This window comes from Capricornis sumatraensis, chromosome 2 (assembly GCF_032405125.1).
Source record: "Capricornis sumatraensis isolate serow.1 chromosome 2, serow.2, whole genome shotgun sequence".
Classification (NCBI taxonomy): Eukaryota; Metazoa; Chordata; class Mammalia; order Artiodactyla; family Bovidae; genus Capricornis; species Capricornis sumatraensis.
Window position 1 is genome coordinate 134577389 of NC_091070.1, and position 19194 is coordinate 134596582.

Consider the following 19194-nt stretch of genomic DNA (forward strand, 5'->3'; position numbering starts at 1 on the left):
TTGCGACCCCATGGACTGTAGCCTAACAGACTCCTCCATCCATGGGATTTCCCAGGCAAGAATACTGGAGTGGGTTTCCATTTCCTTCTCCAGGGGATCTTCCCCATCCAGGGATTGAAACCAGGTCTCCTGCATTGTAGGCAGACGCTTTACTGTCTGAGCCACCAGGGAAGTCTGGTTTGTGCCATACAACAATGCTAATCAGTCATAGCTAATATAATACCCCCACCCCTCATCAGGTCTCCTTTTTAACCCATCAGTGCAGCCCCAACAGTGGCCCGAGGAGCCACATGGTGGAATTCTCTCCTATACAAACTCAGGACTGAATTGTGTGCTGAGTAAAATATGGCAGCAGTAATGCTGTGTGAGTTCTGAGGCTGGGTCATAAACAGCACCTCAGTTTCCACCTTGGTCTCTTGGCTCATTCTCTGTGGGACAAGCCAGCTGCCAGGTTTTGAGGGCTGCTTGCAGCAGCCATGTGAAAAGGCTCACATGGGGAAGAATTCAGGCCTTCATTAACAGTCAACACCAAACTGCCAGTGATGTGCGAGGGCCACCTTGGAAGCAAATCCTCCATAGAATGACCACTGTCTGATTTGGGGTCCTGAGATACTCCCAAGACAGACCATTCAACCAACATGCTCCTGAATCTCTGACCCACAATCACACTGACTATTGCTATTTTAAGCCACTAAGTTTTGGGGTGATTTCTTGTGCAGCCTTAGATAACTAATATACAAACCAATCTCAGCTTCTCCATTCTGTAAAATGGGAATATTAATATCCACCTTATAACACAATAAAGAAGATATGAGATGGTGTTTGACCAGCACATTGTAGGTGACCTTTGAGTGGATCCTACTATTATAACCCATCCTGTTCCCTCTCCTTCTCAAGAGACTTCAGAAGGGGCTGGTAGAGCCCTTCCACCATCTTCACTTGCTTTTCTCCCAGTTTCTTGTGAGGTTTAGGCCCAGTCTTCGTATTCTCTTCTGCCAGCACAGGAGCAGACCCTGGGCTGGAGTGTACTTCTATGTGACATGGTGGTGAGCTCCATCCAGAATTCTGGGATGGGTCCCACGCACATTTCTAAGGGGGTTCAGTGGTGTGTGTTTGCATTTCCTTTGAAGGGCCCCAAATGTGATAATTACATACTTGTTAGCCCTGTAAAATAACAAATCTGGAATCTACACTCTGGAACCAATGGATTTCCTGCTGAAATGAGTTCAAGAGGTGCCCTGACCAGCATTCCCGGTAAGAGCCTGGCCCCGAGAGGCCCTGCAGACCACCCGCCCGCCCACATCCCACAGCTCCTTCGCTCAGCGCTGCACCTCATGGCTCTGCTTTTAGTTGCAACTGTTTTCATGTTTTCTTCATATCCGCCCTCTGGGTGTGGCTTCCCACTTAGCGTAGGGAGACTTCTCAGGCCTGAGGCTCCCTCCTCCACGGCTCTCATAAGCAAATCCAGTGCTTGGAGCTGGGCTTGGCAGGTGCTGGGGGTGGACAGCTGTGGCGCCAGCCTGCCTTCCGAGAGCTTCCCTTGACTCCTACGGACTTCTCTACCTTTGTCTATCTTCCTCCCATCCTACCCCAAACTCTCTTCTTGCCTAGGCTCCAGCAATATTCAACAAATCCAAGTTCCCCAAACTTGGCTTCCTCTTTCTCACCTCTGGGCTGTCTTTCTGGAATGCCTTCCCTCCCTGCCACCTCCATACACCTTCCTCTCGCTGACCCTCCTTCAACTTTCAAGATTCATCCTGAAAGTGTTCCTTGGCAGCTGCCTCCAGCCCAAGGCGGTGCCCATCTCATGACCCCCACAGCCCCCTGTGCTCTCCTGCCTCAGAACAACATGCCCTGCTGGATACCTGCCTGTTGCTCTGTGTCTCCTGCTAGAGTGGAAAAGCCCTGAGAATAAATGGTCTGCATCCGGAGTCTACTCCCACTGTGTGGCCCCACTCTCTGGCACATGGCAGGCATTCAATAAATGCCTGATGAACAAACGAATGAATAAAATCAATTGATCAAAGTCTGCCAAGAGGTCTAAACCGGCCCCCTTCTGTTTCACACCAAGAAAGAGTTCATGAAAAACTCTCCCACAAAATAACTTCTCTTGGTCCAAGCCAGCACTTGCCACAGAACACATTTACTGTAACACCAAGGCAGATGTCAGGGCAAACCTGGCCTGCAGGGCACTGCCACATCCCAGATGAAGCTCTGCCTCTCTGACCCCTGCCCCCATACCAGCCCGACCCCGAGGAGGATGGGTGGAGAAAATGAGCAGAGAAATACAAGTTTGGGGTTGGGGGGACTCAGGCTCAAGAAACATCTCTGTGAACCCATTCATTCCAGAAAAGCTGAACTACAGCCTCACTCCCCTCCTTCTTCTGGGGAAGAAACTGAGGTACACACAAATTAACTGGTTCTCCCATTGAAAGAGATCAAATCAACAGAAGAGAAAAAAGTAGCTCCCTAACTTTCCAAAAATTTTATCCCAAAGCATAGACTTCAGCCTGGGTTGTCAGAATGACAACCAAGGATCTTGGGTATCCACAGCACAAAGCTGCTGCTTCCCCCACCCCGCTTCTTTTCTTTCTTTTAAATATCATGGGTGAGGGGGAAGTACCGGATCTAAAGGTTTATTTACCATTCCTTAGTCTGACCTTCCAGGAAGAATGTCACTAATGAGAAACAATCTACGTGGGCTCCCCATCCCAGAATTTTCATAGGGATCAATTTAGGATTTCAAAGTCTAAACAGGACAAGAGTAATATTGACTGTCTTGCCTTCAAAGAAAAAAAAGAAAAAGCAACTGAGTTTTTCCTGTCTGGAAGGAAGTTTTGTATGTCAAAGAAATGTCAGATCTGAGGTTCCATCTTTCCTGTTGTTCTGACTGCTCTTGGACATCCCCTGGGAGATAAAGGGGCACATTCACCTTCATGTGGCACAGGCTGAGGGCAGGCAGAAAGAGAAAGAAAGCTGAAGTTGGGACCAATGCTCAATTCAAGAACCAACCTTAAAGTTGAGGCTAGAGGCCAGGAGTTCTGTTCTGGAGACCAGATTCCATTTTGATTCACATCCAAATGATGATTTTTTTTTTTTTTCATTGTGGAGGAGACATTTCCATTCCAGCAAAGTTGACATGTGGCAGGGGTCACGTCTGTCTTGCTCTCTGCTGTATCCCACTGCCAGCAAATGCCTGTCACAGAGTAGGTCCTCCTATTAAATGAATGAATGAAACAATCAGCCAGTGTAAAGCAGTTGCCTAGAAACAGCCAGTAAGCATCATGTCCATTTTAAAAGTAGTTTTTCTCAGCAGGTGGAGCGATTTTTCTTTTCCTTCTTTTTTTAAAGATAGGACCCACAATTATCTGGATCATCCTTTCAGCTCATCTCACTGAGTCTCTGGACACTCTATCAGTGACATAATGCTATTGTAATTCAACTGGTTATTAAACAGCACAAATGGTGAACTCACTAATTCTCTTAAAACTCTGCCCCACATCTGGCTGTGTTGGTGGGTCATAAAACCTCTCAGGTGTTAGATGCTGTTTCATTTGGTCTCAGCTTAGCAGAAACTCCCTTCCACCTACTGTCCCAACCACCAACAGCTGGGCATGGCAAGTCTCAATAAACTGTCATTTGGTGATCAGAAAGGCAGCAATATGGCTCCATCTTGGACCAACTCTGTTCCCATCCACTTTGGCCTCAAATTGCATCAGGAAGAAGTTCTGAGACCTCCCTGGTGGTCCAGTGGTTAAGAATCCACGTTCTAATGCAGGGGATGCAGGTCTGATCTCTGGTCGGGGGACTTAAGATCCCAAGTGCTGCAGGGCAACTAGCCCACATGTCACAACTACGGAGCCTGAGCACCACAGCTAGAGAAGCCCCTGTGCCACAGGAGAAGACTGTGTGCTGCAACTAGGGAAAGCCTGTGTGCCGCGAATAAGAGCCGGCACAGCCAAAAAAAATCCACTAAAAAAAAGAAGTCCTGACCTTCCCTTGGGAGAAGGAGGTGTGTAACTAATGGTTCCAGTTTTGTTATGTTCGCTGAAGAACCACTGAGAGATAGCTGGTGGGAACCATGGGCCTGAGTGTAAATTTTCGATCTGCCACTGATATCCACATTGGACAAACGGCACCCTTCTGTGGCCTCAGTCTCTCTCTGATAATATGGATAATAATTGTGTCTCCTTCCTGGGGTTGTCATGAGGGTCAGGTAAATCAATAGAGAATACGTTAGACAGCGCTTGGCACACTATATGACACTACCTGTGTTAGCTATTGTTTTTATTTGTAAAATGAGGTCCCCTATGATACTTCATGATTTCTCAGCTCTCCTAAGAAAGAAAACCTTGAAACTCTGAGGTTACATTTTTGTTTTTCCTATGCTCCTGCCCCATCAGACTGGCCAGACCACATATGGATAAAGATGAGTGTGCACTAGTGGTGGCTAAGAGGGGGCAGGAAGGGCCCCTTTAAGAACTCTTTTGCATGGTCCTGGAAGAAAACCCTGCCAGAGGGGCAACCCTATCTATCTGACCCATCTTAAATGGAATCTGGGATTTCCTGCCACCTCGGTTCAATTGGGAACACCATCTCAGCATGGAAATTGGTTCTGTTCAAAGAGGGGGAGAAAGGCAGAAGGAATTTCTGGGTTTGGAAAAGAGTGTGGGTACCTAGGTCTCTCTGCTCAGCCCCCAATCATAGAACCTTCCATCTGAGCCCATGGAGCCCTCCACCAATTCAGTGATGTAGCCCAGAAATCTGGCTGCAGTTTCTGGATCTCTTAATGATAATAAAAATCTCTTAAATGAACACAGTTCATCACATCCGTCAAATAAGTGTTCCTCAAATACTCCTTGTTCATGGGTAGGGCCCACATTTATGATGAGTAAACTGAGGTTCAGAAAGGTTATCATTGGAGGCAAAACACTTGGCACTTATATTTGGCTGCCCTGTTTAGACTGTTGATGATGTTTTTCTGTCATACTTTCGTCTTCCACAGTAAGCTACTTGATTACTTTGTTGAACAGAAAACGTGTCCTGAATTGACATTAACGTGCTCCTGAAAAAAGTCAACAATATCTACAGCCCTAACCCAATAACTATTATTTTCTAAACTGAGGTAAGTTGATTTATTAACTCAATATCTATTGAAAAACCCCTATGAATGGGCAAAAGTGATCAATACAAGTTGGCTGCCCAGAGCTGGGATCCACTGGATCCTAGAGAATGGATGCCCCTGGTAAGGCCAAAGAGAAAGCTTAATTCCAAGCTAAGCCTCCCTCTTGGCTGGAAATAGCAGCTCCAGGTGCTCCCATCTCACTACTCCAGTCTGCAGTCTGTGATTAGGGGCCCTAATGGCCATAATGCCTCCAATGTGGTGTTTAAACCAATAAGGCTTCAGAGAAGTTATGGTATGTTTAATAATGGCTTAATGACTACTTGTGAGATGCAAGGCTTCTGGTTCCTGTTTGCCCTTGATTTACAGCCCAACTCTGGCTGAGGACAGCCAAGAAACCCCCTCTAAGCCCCCAGCGGAAGAGGGAGGTGTTCACACCAGGCCCCTTGGATTCCTTTAAAAACTGAGAATTCAAATGAAATACAAATGATGTTCGACTCCCCATCCTTCTTGCTAATCTCTGGAGGCAGTGAAAATAAAAAACTGTGTGACCCAGAACTAGGGACTCCTCAATCCACAAAAGTGAGCAGGGTTCTAGGGCCCACAGGTATTTCTTCCCAGATCTTAGGTAAGGTGGAGGTTGTTTCACTTTTAAAAAATTCTAAGTTACTGCCCTAGTCCTGGGCTTCCTCTTGGCTAGGGAGACCCAGCTATTAGGTGACATGGTCCTACTTTGTCCTTTTAAAGTGGCAGGCCTGGGGCAACAGCACCCAAGGTCTTAGCTGCAGACAGCCCCTCTCCAGGCGGTCCCTAGGCACTTTCAGATCATTTGCCCATTAAAAGGCATTCACTCCATGCCTGTTGTTCAAACACAAAACCCGCTAGGAACTCCTCCACCTGCTCCTAAGGTAACCTCTGGTGGACTCTGTTCAGTTCTGAGATGCCTCTGCAGCCCAGCTGTCTTCTCTGCCCCTGCCTCTGCTTCTGAAACTCACCAGGAATATATGTAGACTCAGAAGACTGACTGTCCAATGTCCACAGGCAGATGAGGACTCTAAGTGACTAGTTCAAGGCCCCACAGCTAATTAATTATCACACCCTGCTCCCAGCCCCCAGCACCCATTACCAGATTAGAGCTGTTTCCACACAGCAATGACTCCTCACCTGGAGAAAAAACAAGATATTTCTATAACGGAGGTGTTGTTGCTGAAGGCCAAGTTTTTCCAACTCCCAGTAAAGAGAGTAAACGTCCCAGCCCAGGCCCTACCTGTTCCCTGGCCATTATCCCAGACTACAAGTCAGGAGACCGGACCTAAAAGGATTTGTTGGGCGTGGATGGGGTCTCTACCCTGAAGCGGCTCACCCTCCAGAGTCAAGAGCCTCCGGGCCGGGCGTCTGGGCCAGTGCTGCTCTAAACAAGGGTCTCGCCAAGATGCAGACAAAAGGGACTCTACCCTCGAGAGAGGGGGTGGCTTCCTCCCCTTCTCCCACTGCTTCTGGTACCGGGACTGGAGTGAACCAGGGGGCTACCGGGCTCCGAGGGGTTAACCCGCGCGGGGCTGCACGTGACGTGGATGGTTCCAGCATTAAGTCAGAGTGCGGCCCCCTCCCCTGCCCCCCCCCCCGCCCCCACCCCCTGCGGCGCGCGCCGCTCCCGGGGGCTCCGCGCCCCCGCGCCCAGGTCCCTCCCCCTTGGCGGGCGCTCACAGGCCGCGCGGGCAGCGCGAGCCCCGGAGCCCCCGGCGGCCTGTGCGCCCCGAGCCGGCATGGACCCGGAGCGCTGCGCGCCTTTCGGCGTGGGGCCCGGGCCTGGCCCCTACGCGGCCGCCGGGGACGAGCCTCCGGGCCCCCAGGGAACCCCCGCCGCCGCGCCTCACCTGCACCCCGCGCCACCCCGCGGCCCGCGGCTGACCCGCTTTCCGGCCGGCGGGCCCCTGGAGCCCTACCTCCCGGAGCCGGCCAAGCCGCCCGCCAAGTACCTGCAGGACCTCGGGCCCGGCCCGGCGCTCAACGGCGGCCACTTCTACGAGAGCCCCGAGGAAGGTAACGCGCGGCGCGGGGGCGCTCTCCCTCTTCACACCCGGGGCCCGCCGGGGCCTCCCCGCTTCCCTCTCCCGGTCGCCTATTTCAGAAGTTTCTGCCTCTCTCGCCCCTCGGCACGGCTCTCTCTGAAGCCGGACCGGAGGTGGTCCACACTGGGCGAAAGCTAGCGCTGTGCGGGGCGGCAGAGCCACGCGTGCCTCTGGCGGCGGGAAAGGGAGGCGGGAGGTCCAGGGAGGCTGGAGTGGCGACGGCCCCGGGCCCCGTTGGGCCGGAAGACGGCCGGAACCGGGAAGCAGAGATCGTGCCTTGCCGGAGTTGGGCGGGAACTGACGCCGAGGCCCGGGAGCCAGGCTTAACTCTTGGCCCCGGTGCAGGGAGAGAAGCGCGGCTTTTGTGTCTGGCGGCCCTGAGAGTGGCCCCGATCTACAGTGGCCAAGCCGGACTCAGCCGAGGGAGGTTGCGGCCTGGCCTCCCCCGGGAGAAGCGCTGCTGTCTGCGCCTTAAGGCGCCCGGTACAGTGGCCGCGGTTGTTGAGGCAGTCCCGGGCCATTCTCAGAGCAGAATAACTGTGTTCTTATTTCCCAGACTAACCTGGCCTCTCCGTCGTATGCACGGCGATGGCCGCCCTTCTAGCAGTCTTGGCTTCCTCACGCTGGATGATCACCGCGGGGCCGTCGGGAGTGGGCCTAAGCTCTGGGTGCCTTGGGCTGCTCCTGGGCTGATGCCCTGGGCGCTAACGCCAGTTGGACCGTGCGGTCTCCAAAGAGCGCGCCTAAGCGGGCCTGAACCCAACCCCGCGGCTGCCGCTGCACCAGCTGACCTGTGGAAGTGTCGGTGCCCGCGCCCGCCTCATGTTTGCTGCCACATCCCGAAGCTTAGGCCCGGAGCTGAATCCTTCGAGATCGCCTCCCAACTCGCCTCTGCCCCGCTGGCGCCTCGCGGGCCTCTGCGGAGTGGCCAGGCAGCTCCGGCCTTCGCCCAGTCGGGGCGGTGAGAACGTGTAAGGGAGGGCAGGGAGGTGTGTGGGGGTCAGTGGAGGAAATGAGCGAGTCCGCGGAGCTTCGTGTCTGTGCCCTTTGAAAGAGGCTCTCCTGATAAAAACCACAGTTGGGACTTAATGAGAAGCAGTTGGCCTGGCTCCTCTGATCCCAGCCAGACGGCGGCGGCCGCGCAGCGCCGTGAGCACCGCCCGGGACACAGGTACCTGGCCTGGCTCGACGCGCCGCGTTCGGCAGGACGCACCCTGCGGGCTCAGCGTCCCTGCTGGGCACGATTGATCACAGACGGACAGCCGGGATCGCGACCGACCCCGGCGCCGAGCAAACTGCTGAGAGCGCTGGAGCAGAAAGAGCGGCGAGGAGGAATCTAGTGACCGCGACGGTGTCAACAACGAAATGCGTGGGGGAAAAAACCCAAAAAGTGTAAACAACCAAAAAGAGGGAAAAGGAAAATCGACAAAACAACAGTGGAGAGAGGAAAGAAAGAAAGGTAAAAGGCGGTCAGCGAACTGGGCAGAACGGAAAGAAATGAAGAACGAACGAAAAAAAAGCGGAGGAGGATCGACGGAAGAGGGTAAACGGATAGGAAGGGAATGGACGGAAAGAGGAGCAGCAGACAATATGCAGTAAAAGAGGCATCCTAAAAGTGCAGGAAACAGCAAAATGGGAACAAGCAGGAGAGGGAAATTAACCGTGCGAGTTGGGCAGAGGACAGACCGAACGAAAAGGAGGCGCGGAGGCGCGGCGGATGCGAGCCGAAACTGGGTAGAGCCCCCGGCCGCCAGTGGCCTCCCCGGTGCCCTAGCCGGAACTCGGCTGGTGGGCGGGTGGCTTGCGTCCCTGCTGTAGAGACGGGCTGCTAGGGAGAGACGGCCCGGGGAATCCGGGCCGTGCAGTCTGGTTGGTGGGAAATGTTGGTCAAAAGGGAGAACCCACCTAATTTCTCGGCTTTTAAAATAACAAGCTCAGGGCGTTTCCAGTTTAGACCGTGAGCGAGCAGCTGTGCCCCCTCTTTTGCGCGATCCCGGCGAGGCCCTTAATGGAGCGCTCGAAAGCCGGCGCACCGCGCTCCTCTCCAGCCCGTGGCCGCCGTTTGCGGAAAGCGCGCAGCCCGGGTCTGGACCGCGGTAGTGTCGGGGCAGTGCCAGCAGCCTTCGCGCCCTCAGCGCGTGGCTGCTCAGCGGGCCAGAGAGGTGCCTGGCCGTCCCCCACTGTTTTGCCGGGGCCCTTCCAGTCTGTTCTCTAGTTTGGCTTCTTGATCTCAAAACGCGCTCGCCGCCGCGGAAGCCCTGAGCCGGCTAACCCGGCTGGCCGCGCTTCCTGGGCCGGCCTCGGACTTAAGAAGAGTACCCAGTCGTCAGCCCCGCTAAGACTAGAGCAAGATTGGAAACCTCTCAGGAGAGCCCCAAGGCCCCACTGGATGTTTCCAAACCGCGTGTAGGTCTACACCGGCTTCGGATCTTCAGCCGAGCTGGGGAACCTCAGGCTTCAGAGACCTCTGCGGGTCTCTTGCGCAGGAGCACGCGGGGAGTAAGCTTTCCTGCGAAAGCTGAAAGCCGGAAAGCCGGCTAGCTGGTCCTGCGGCATCGTGGACGCCGTCCATGGAGGACAGCGCGGCTCCCTATAGGCAGCCCGAGTTGTGCGGCTTCCAAGCAGCCATGGCTTCCAGTCAGTCGCTAGCAGGACCCGGGGTGGGAGAGTGCACTGGAGAGAAGGAAGTGAGGGACCGAGCTCTGCTGATGCTGTTCCTGACTCTTGTCGTTCAGGCCGGCAGACTGGCTGTGCAGGCCACCCGGCACCTCCTCAGTGCTGGGCTCCAGGCTTCCAGTCTCCAACAGGGGCACTACCCCCTTAATCTCCCGGTGGCCCCAGTAGGTACAAGTGACTCCTGTACAGAGCGCGTGCACACTTTGAATGTACTCCGGGCTTACAGTGCATCGTTCCCATGACAAGCTCAGACTACCGGCCTCTGTTCCCGCTCTGCCATTCCTTGACCATTGCCCTCCATTTAGCCCATCTCCACCTCTTTTCTCTTCCGGGCCTTGCTTCTCAGGAGGCTGCTTGGTGTTCTGTGACGCAAGCCCCTGTCCCCAGAGGGAATTCTCTGGCCTCCCGCTGGAGTCCTCTGGGCAGATGGAGGTTTCAGGGCAGTGGCACTGAGGAGGGGAGAAGTTCTGTGGTCGTCTGGGAGGGCTGCAGAATGGGCAGTCCCGGGAGGCCAGCAGAGGCCAGCCAGCTTGGCTCTTTTGGGGGGTAGCTATTCTGAGAAGGCTTGCTACATTTTCATTCCTGGTAGGTGGGTGGCTTAATGTCAAGAAGGCAAGTCCTGGAGCCCCAGGACTGATCCCTTCCAATCTGGGCATATCCTATCGAGACAGACACTGAGGGCCAGGTGAGAGCTGAGCAAGCCCTGGAGCTTTGGGGAGCCCTCTGCAGGGACATCAGAGCTCCTCTGACCCCCATCCCTGAGCCACCCTCACCCTTTTCTGCCTGGAGTCCAGCCATCCCTCCCTCTGAATCTGAGATACCAAGACCCCTCCCTCTCCACCCTGCAGAGTGTATGGTGCCCCTCCCAGTCCCCTTGGTCTTCCTGACCACTTAAAATTATCTGGTTCAAACTACCATTGAGTCGTCCTTCCTTAGGTCCTACCTGGCGGAACTACCACTAGAACCAAATGTATCGCCCAGGACTGAAGCAGTTTCCCCACCTGTGCTCCACCTGAATCATGAACGAAGTGTCTGGGTTGTCACTAGGCCTAGCCCAAGGGCAGGCCCTTCCTGACTCTCCCCGGCCTCCAGGACACATTCATGAAGCATAGCTTTTTTCACAGCCTGGGGAGTCCTGGGAGGTCACTCACCACCTTCCAGCTATGGGGAGCAGGGAGGGGGTGAACCTCACCCAACTTGTCCTCCACAAGGAGACAGGGACGCATCAGATCCAGAGCTCCAGAACCTATCTCTTTGATCCTGTCTCTCAGTCTTTTCTCTCCTGCCCCTCCCCACTTTAGTGAGCCAACACCAAGTCCTGGGAAAGAAACTGCCTCTCGGTGCCAGCTTCCTGGGCTTCCTGGGGGCCAAGCCCCCACTGGAGATGGGCCTGGGGCCAGGGAAGGGGCTGTGTGAATCAGTTGGGCGTCTGTGTGGCGTCGCTGCTGACATCCCAGAGGACTGTTGAGAAGAGATTTCATGGCGACGCTGCTGGGGGTCCTTGCCAGAGGGAGAGGGCGGGGTGATCAGGGTGACCTATTTTTCCACCATACTCCGTCGTGGTGGAGCTCCACCAAGCTTCCCAAATGAGGATGAGCACGTCAGAGTGGGGCTGCTGGTTAATCATGGGCAATGGGGGAGTCAGAGACCCAGGGAGTGGGGATAGACGACAACAAGAATGATAGGCTCTGAGGCTATGCTCTTCCCCACTGTTCCCCACCTCTCCCTCTCCGAGAGTAGCCTGTCACCTGTCTCCTGCTCCCTGAGGCTGGAGCTTCAGTGCTTGCCCAAACATCAATATCTTATGAAGAATCTGACAATCCCTCTTGAAGCTTCTTTGCCCTTTCTACCCCAGGACAGGAGGATTTGACACTGTCGCGAGACTGGGGGTTCAGAGAATAAGGCATCCTTGTCTGGTCCTGGAGCAGAGGCCTGGGCATGAGGGTACGGGAGCCAAGGCCCGCAGTCAGGGCTAAGGAGGCAGGGGCAGGGGCATCCCTACCCTCTCTTCCCACCCCTGGGCTTGGCCCTGCTGTGGCATCAATCCTGGCACCTCCACACCCTGTGGGATGCGCCACCACAGAGCGCTTCCCCGAAATGAACCCCCTCCGGCCCCAGCAGATCCGCCCAGACCACAGAGCACATGGTTCCCCAGGGCCCCCTCCCCAGCTGTAGGCTCAGCAGGCAGGCCTCCGAATGCCAGGCTCCCTTGAAGGGTGGCTGCTGGGAGGACGGAGGAAAAAGGAAGGGGGAGGCGGGGACTGAAGCGTCAACATTCTTCCCCCTCCCTCCATTCCACCCACAAAACCCCCTGGTTCGGTTTCCATCCTCCTTTTTGTGTTTTCCATTGTAGCTGAGGAGAAGGCCTCCAAAGCTGCCAGCTTCCCCCAGCTGCCCTTGGACTGCCGAGGGGGCCCCCGAGACGGGACCTCTAACTTGCCAGGCTCCCCAGGCCCCTGCCTGGCCAGCCTGCGTGTCCCTCTGTCCCCGGGACTCCCCGACTCCATGGAGGTGGCCAAGAACAAGAGCAAGAAGCGCCGGAACCGCACAACCTTCAGCACGTTCCAGCTGGAGGAATTGGAGAAAGTCTTCCAGAAAACCCACTACCCTGATGTATATGCCCGGGAACAGCTGGCTCTGCGCACGGATCTGACCGAGGCCCGAGTACAGGTGAGGGCACCTCGGCCACAGGGCTCCCTGGCTGCCTTGACCACCTAGACTGTGAGCCAGGCCACACGGGGGCCAGGAAAGGTGGACGCTGGCACCACAGCATTGCCCTTCCCCACGCCTGCCCCTGGTCAGCCCTCTTGGGCTCCCCTCCACGCCCAGCTCATCTGTAGCCACAGGCTTGCAGCCCAAGTTGAGGCTCCTGTATGGGATGAGGGTGACAGCCTCCTGGAGTCAAAAGACCTATGTGTGTCCTAACTTTGCCACTTACTAGCTGACCAGGTGACTTGGGGCATGTCACAGTCTTGGTTTCCCAATTTAGGAAAAGAGAATGATAGTACTACCACCTGAGGAGGAGTGTCTTGGAGGATCACAGGTGTGACAGCTTTTTAGAAGATGTGAAATGCTAAACATGTCTCAGGGCCACTCCCAGGGTAGCTGCCCAGAATGGGGAGGGTCCTTGCCCGGGGTCTCAGGATCAGTGGTGCTTAAAGCCAGCCTGAGCCAGTGACCTGTCTTGCCAATTCCCAGACCATGGCTGGGAGAGCCTGGCGGGAAGCCCCTGCCCACAGCAACAAACTCTTCCCAACAGAGATCAGGCCCTGGGGCTGGATGGAGCTGTTGCCAGCTTCACTTGGGTGGAGCCCAGCCTGTGTGGATGGGGCGGGAGGACAGAGGGATGCTGGGAAAGAGAGAAGGGAAGGGAATCCATGTCCAAGGCGTGCTGGGAGTGAGAAAGAGCATGAAGGTGGTGAGCAGGAGGTGGGGACAGAAAAGGGGGCTTCAACACGAGTCTGGCCCAAGAGGAAGACGGTCATTGCTGCCTTGCTCTGAATCTGCTTCATACACAGCAGGCTCCCTGATGCCAAGCTGGAGGCCCCAGGAGAAGGGTTGGGTTTGGGCTTCCTGGGAAAGGCGAGGAGGTGACCTCTAAGCAAAGGAGATTCCCTGTCCCAGTGGACCCAGGGCAGAGCTCATGCTTATCACAGCCTGGGTGGGGGCCCCTCCAGAGGGAGGGGAGGAGGGCCTGAGGCAGGGAATATGGGAACCAGCAGTCAGCCTATGAAGAGGCCAACTGCAGCCTAGCAGAGAATGCCCTTCAGTTGAATGCAACATAGGACTCTTCTGCTGGGTCTTCCTGCTTCCATGTTCCTACCAGGTAGCCCCCAAAACAGACTTTCAGAACTGTTCCCCAGGGCTCCTCAGGGCATGGGACCATCAGGGTAAGAGGCCCAGCTTTCGAGATAACCCCAGATCGCATAAGCTGTGGCAGTCCAAATGTCACATCTCCAGACAGCCCAGCAAGCCTCAGTGGGGATCGTGGCGGGGGATGCTCTGAATAGCTGCCCCATGGAAGTGCTTTGGGGAGGCAGTGCACACTTTCCCCACTGCCCTTCTAGGCCTTCTCAACCCTAAAGGGGTGGAGGGATGGCCACAGGCCCCCAGACCTCGTCCAGAAGCTTCCATGATGACTGAGGCCCAAGTGCAGTGATGCTTGAGAGGAGCATGACACCACCCATAGACCCCGCCTCGCTGGGAGGAGTAAGGGGACCACCCACGGGACAGTGCAGGGGGCAGGTTCAGAGCTCAGAGGGGAGAGCGGGTGGTGACAGGGAAGAATTACAAGAAAAGTGATCAGCAAATCCAGGCTCCTCCATCTGTCTGCAGAGGTGGTTGTTGCTCAGTTGCTCAGTCACGTCCAACTCTTTGCACCCCCATGGACTGCAGGGGAGGGAGAGCAAATTAAGGAGCAAGGAGGAGCCGGTGGTGGGCCCTCCCTAGCCTTGACCCAGGCCTGCTCTGGGATCTGCAACCTGGGTTAAGGGCCGGGAGTACGCCCAACTTCTTAGCTCTCTCGGGCCTTCCCTCCCTGAGTGAGAGGGGGTGTGGGGAGTGAGGGACTCAGGCAGGGTTACTTTCACACACATGCAACTCCTTTTGTTGTGGCTCCCAGCGGAATCCCTGGAAAGCAGGAGAAAGTGCTTGGTTTGGTTTCGATAGTGCCGGTATCTAGCCTAGAGCTTGGCATGCGCACTGGCACACACAGAGCACGGCCAGGTGACGAATCCAGCCAGCTACGTGGGCGGCACACAGGTGAGCCGCCCTCACCTGCCAGCGCGGTAGAGTGGGGAAGAGCTTCCAAAACCGATGGCGGCAGTAGGGTGCGATGAGTATCATGAGAGCTATGCTGGGCTTTTCAGGAAGCCCAGGAGAGGGTGCCCAGCTCAAAGCTGTGTGTTGGGGGGTGGGGGTGGGGTGGGTAATGCAAGCTGGAAAAACCTAGGCAAAGGCAGGAGGAGCCAGATAGCAGTGTTTCAGACGCAGCTGGGGTGAGAGGCCACTAGGAAGAACTGAGTGTTGTTGCCCGACAGGAGACGAGGCTGTAGGGAGGGGCAGGGGTCAGTGCCAAGGGACCATGTTAAGGAGCTGGGCTTTAGGCTGTGGTCTTCAGGTTACCTTACTGCATTTCTCAGGTGCAGTCAGGTGCAGACATTGGGAAAGAGATAAGACTAGAAGCCCAACACGCGTACTTGCCCCGGGGCTCTGAGGCCACAGACCCCAACACTACCCTTACCAGACACAGCCAGACTGGAGAACCAGTCTGACTCAGCCTGGGGAGCAGGGGAGGGCCCACAGGGCCAGTAAACCCTCTCTGGGTTTGGGCTTCTTTTAGGCCCCATCCCAGGCCCTGAGAACGATGTGAACTTGTAAGTTCCTGCGATTCAGAGTCACCAGCCTGGAGCCAGCTCCCCACCACCCACAGGAGGACACAGCCATCAGCTCTCTCCCCAGCGGGCTCCACGCCTCGTGGCTGCTTTGTCACCTTCTCAACCTCTCCCAACCTGTCCCCAGGTCTGGTTTCAGAACCGCAGAGCCAAGTGGCGGAAGCGTGAGCGTTATGGGAAGATCCAGGAGGGGCGGAACCCCTTCACGTCTGCCTATGACATCTCCATGCTGCCCCGAACTGACAGCCATCCCCAGGTGAGACCTCTCCCCACCCAGACTCAGGGCCTGGCAGTTCTGTGGGAAAGCCAGCCAGAGGGTAAGCTGTGGCCCCAGGGAGACCAGGAGAAGCCTTAGGGCTCCATGTGACTGTGGGTGAATCACTTCTTCCTCTGCGAGATGGGCTTTGACCAGTCTCATGAAGGATGTTTGTAGAGCAGTTGGAAATCTGTTTGAGAAGTAACGGCAGGGGCCTTCTGAGATGTCACTGTGAGTGTTGGGGGGTAGGTTCTAGACCTGGGCCAAGAGGAAGCTCTCTCCAAAGCTTCTTCTGGAGCCCTAAGGGCAAGAGAAGAGTCTCTAGGTTAGGGAGGCCCCTGGGCCTTCTGATTCATGGGCTTACTTCTTCTCTCTTTTCAGCTACAGAACTCCCTGTGGCCCAGTTCAGGGTCTGGGAGCCCTGGGGGTCCTTGCCTCGTGAGTCCAGAGGGCGTCCCCTCCGCATGCATGTCTCCATACTCTCACCCTCATGGGAATGTGGCTGGCTTCATGGGGGTGCCAGCCTCTCCTGGAGCCCACCCTGGCATCTACTCCATCCATGGCTTCTCCCCCGCCCTAGGGGGCCACAGCTTTGAGCCTTCTCCGGATGGTGACTATAAGTCTCCAAGCCTCATCTCACTCAGGGTGAAGCCCAAGGAGCCGCCCAGCCTGCTGAACTGGACCACATGATCTGTCTCGTGGACATGCAGACTTGAGCTGCCCAACCCCGTTTCTGCTCCCAGCTGCTCCTACCCCACCCCGGCCTGGATGCCAGAGAGGACGCACCTCTGCCTCCAAGCCCAGAAGGTTCCTGGAGGCCCCGGCAGAGCAGCTGGGACCCTCAGGCTTCCGCAGGGAACGAGCTACAGAATCTTTCCTGTTAGAATAAGGCGAGGCTGCCCAGGAGAAAGGGGGCTTCAAAGCAGGTAGGACTCTTCCTGCCACACACTGGGTCCCCTCCCCCAAACTCTGGGCAGGAGGGAAAAAGATACTGCCCTACTTCCTTCAGACTTCCTTCAAACTGTCAACCCTCCAGCTGAAACAACTGGCACCTCATTCAGGGAGTGCAGGGAAATGGGAGGATGAAACAGGTTGAACTAGGCGTTCCTTGCCACGTAGAGGAGATCAGTCTCGTACAACCTCGCAGATGGCCTACCACCACAGGGGGGTGTGCACCCAGGGTCTGGTGCTGACAAAGGCCTGGAAACTGGAGGTCAGTGTAGAAGGCGCCCCTTCTCCCCGCTCCGCCACCTCTCCTCGTGTCCTGTGGCCCCTTCTGCAACATGCTGTGGAGACCTCTTCCCCTTCCAAGGGGCAGAAATTCCACCAGAAACACCAGTATTTGAATTCTCTTCCATGAGATCAGGCCAGAGAAATGCCTTGGAAATCACAGGCTCCCTTGGTTTACTCATTGGATGTTGGTAAGAATAAAACAGATTTCCCCAGACTCAGCCCTTGAGATTCTAAACCCCACTTTGGTAAAGATACTTTTGTAAAAAAATGTGCTGCCCAGCATAATAATAAAGGTGGCAGTATTTTTTATACCAGGTGATTGTGTATCCACAGGGTTTGGCACTTTGTTGCTCTAGGGCTGGTCTGTGCCTGGGGTCCAGGCAGGGATCCTAGAGGCTAGGGGGAAGATGAACCTGCAGCCAGCCCTCAAGGCCCATGCATGTCATGTCACCTGCCCAGGGTCCCTGTGGCTTCAGCTGGTGCAGGAAAGCAAGGGGAAAAGCCTGGCTCTAGGGTTGCTGGGCTCATCTGGAAGGGAAAACCAGGGGTGGGAAGGGGAGTGAGAGAGCTGAAATAGCTTGTGGGTGAATGGACACTGGAGGGGAGATGGAAGTCTGGGGAGCCCAGAGGGTTCTGAGCTTCCCTGGGCAGGGACCCCAGAGTAGTGGGGGTGGGGCCATCCCCTGCTCCCAGACGCCCCAGGAACATGTCTGAGCTGTAGGGAGAGACAAAAGCCAGGACCCTTTCTTGTGGTTTCAGAGTATTACCCATTCTATCCTTCATCCCCGCTTTCTGCCTTATCTTCCTGGAAGGCAGGAAAAAAGCAGGCCCAGCCCTCCCATCCTCCCAGTAAACACAACCACATTGCTCAGAGCAGCTTGGCCTCAGCTAGCAGCCCAGCTCCCCCCATCCAGGGCCTCCTCCAGGCGCAGAGAAACCCAAGCACACAAAGACTCCAGTGGCCAGCGCCGTGCTTCTTCCCGAGGAGGGCGCAGATCTGTCAGATGGATGGAAAGGCTTAATCACCCCCCGCCCCCGAGGACACCAGTGTCTTCCTTCTCGTCCCTTCACTTGAGGGCCTGGCTTCTGAGGCCCAGGTGTCCTGAGCCCATGTCCATCAGGAAGGGAAGAGCCTGGGCAGTAGGAAGAAGCTGTCCCAGCTACCACTGATGAGCAACACCACCTTCACCCAGCGGGTCAAAGATGAACTGGGGAGCAAACCCACCCTTCTACTTCCAGGGCTAAGAGCACTGCACTATAAGCTTCTTCACCTAAGCAGCAGCCAGCAAGATTTTGGACTGTCTCACAGAAGTCAGAGATGCAGAGAGAAAAATTAGTTCTGCAGATACTAAGTGCCCACTTGAGCCATGTCTTGTGCTGGCTGCCAGACACAGAGCGGTGGTCAAGAAAAACCACGACCCCTCTCTCTCACAGCTCAGAAAGAGGGAAGAGGAAGGAGTCTGTGAAAGCAAAGGAAACAAGTGGGAAAGAGACAGAAAGAGAACACAAAGTCGAGTCAGAGATCAAGGCAGCAAGGGCGGGAGAGGCGGGCAGAGCCGCAGCGGGCCCTGTGCGGGAGGGAGGCCCTGGTGGGGGAGGGCACAGGGAGGCCGGAGACCAGCTGCTGGCCCCCATCCAGGGGCATCTGCCCACAGCTCATATTTTTCTGTCTAGTGACAGCCAAATGAAGAGAAAGCTAACTTTACAACCGCCCACTTCACACATAATGAATATGAATGGGCATCCCAGAGCCTGTTCGCTGGGATTATCTGCGAGTTGACGGGTTCTCCCACTGACTGGGCCATCCCAGCCGGCCTGTCCCCTGGCTGGGACTCGGGCAGCCCTTCCACCTGCTTCCCATTAGCCGTCCTCCCGTCCTCCCCTCCTCCTCCTCCACACCCTAGGCGTCTCACCCCAAGACACAGCCCCCAGGTCTCCAGACGCCCCTGCCCCCAGCCTCACTCTTCAGCCTAGTCAAGGCCAGGTTGGGGGCTCTAGTCCACCCTTTGAGAAAAGGAGAAGGGAAGTGGCCCCACTTGGAATCTTGAGAGGAGCTAGGCTTGGGCTCCCTCTGCTAAGGCTCCTCTCTGCTCCTGTGGGTCCCACCCAGAGAAGCCCTAGATCTTGATCCTGGCAGGGGCTCAGACACCAGACCCGGAGAGGAGAGCCCTAGCTAGCATGCCCTTCAGTCTCAGCTTCCAGTCTCAATCCAGCATCAGGAAATGCTGCTTATTACAGCCATTCAATCTTCAGCCCCAGGCGCTCCCAATCCTTTACACATCAGCCTGAATTATAAACCCGATGCACAGACTCTGTAGCCCCGGACAGGAACGGAGCCCAGCATCCTCAGGAACTGGACATTTCCTGTATGTAGCAGGGGGAGAACAGCCTTGGCCACCAGCTCATCCCTGCTGTGAGCACAAAGCATGCGCTCTGGGAGCC

At 55.7% G+C, this 19194-nt stretch overlaps 1 protein-coding gene across 1 annotated transcript; it reads left to right on the forward strand.

Annotated features, from left to right (window-relative positions):
• The first annotated feature begins 6888 nt into the window (after positions 1-6888).
• Positions 6889-16209, forward strand: ALX3 (ALX homeobox 3). The gene is made up of 4 exons (XM_068966770.1): positions 6889-7165; positions 12224-12540; positions 15391-15519; positions 15901-16209. Exons 1-4 carry the CDS (start codon positions 6889-6891, stop codon positions 16207-16209), a joined length of 1032 nt encoding a protein of 343 aa, XP_068822871.1.
• The last annotated feature ends 2985 nt before the right edge of the window (positions 16210-19194 follow it).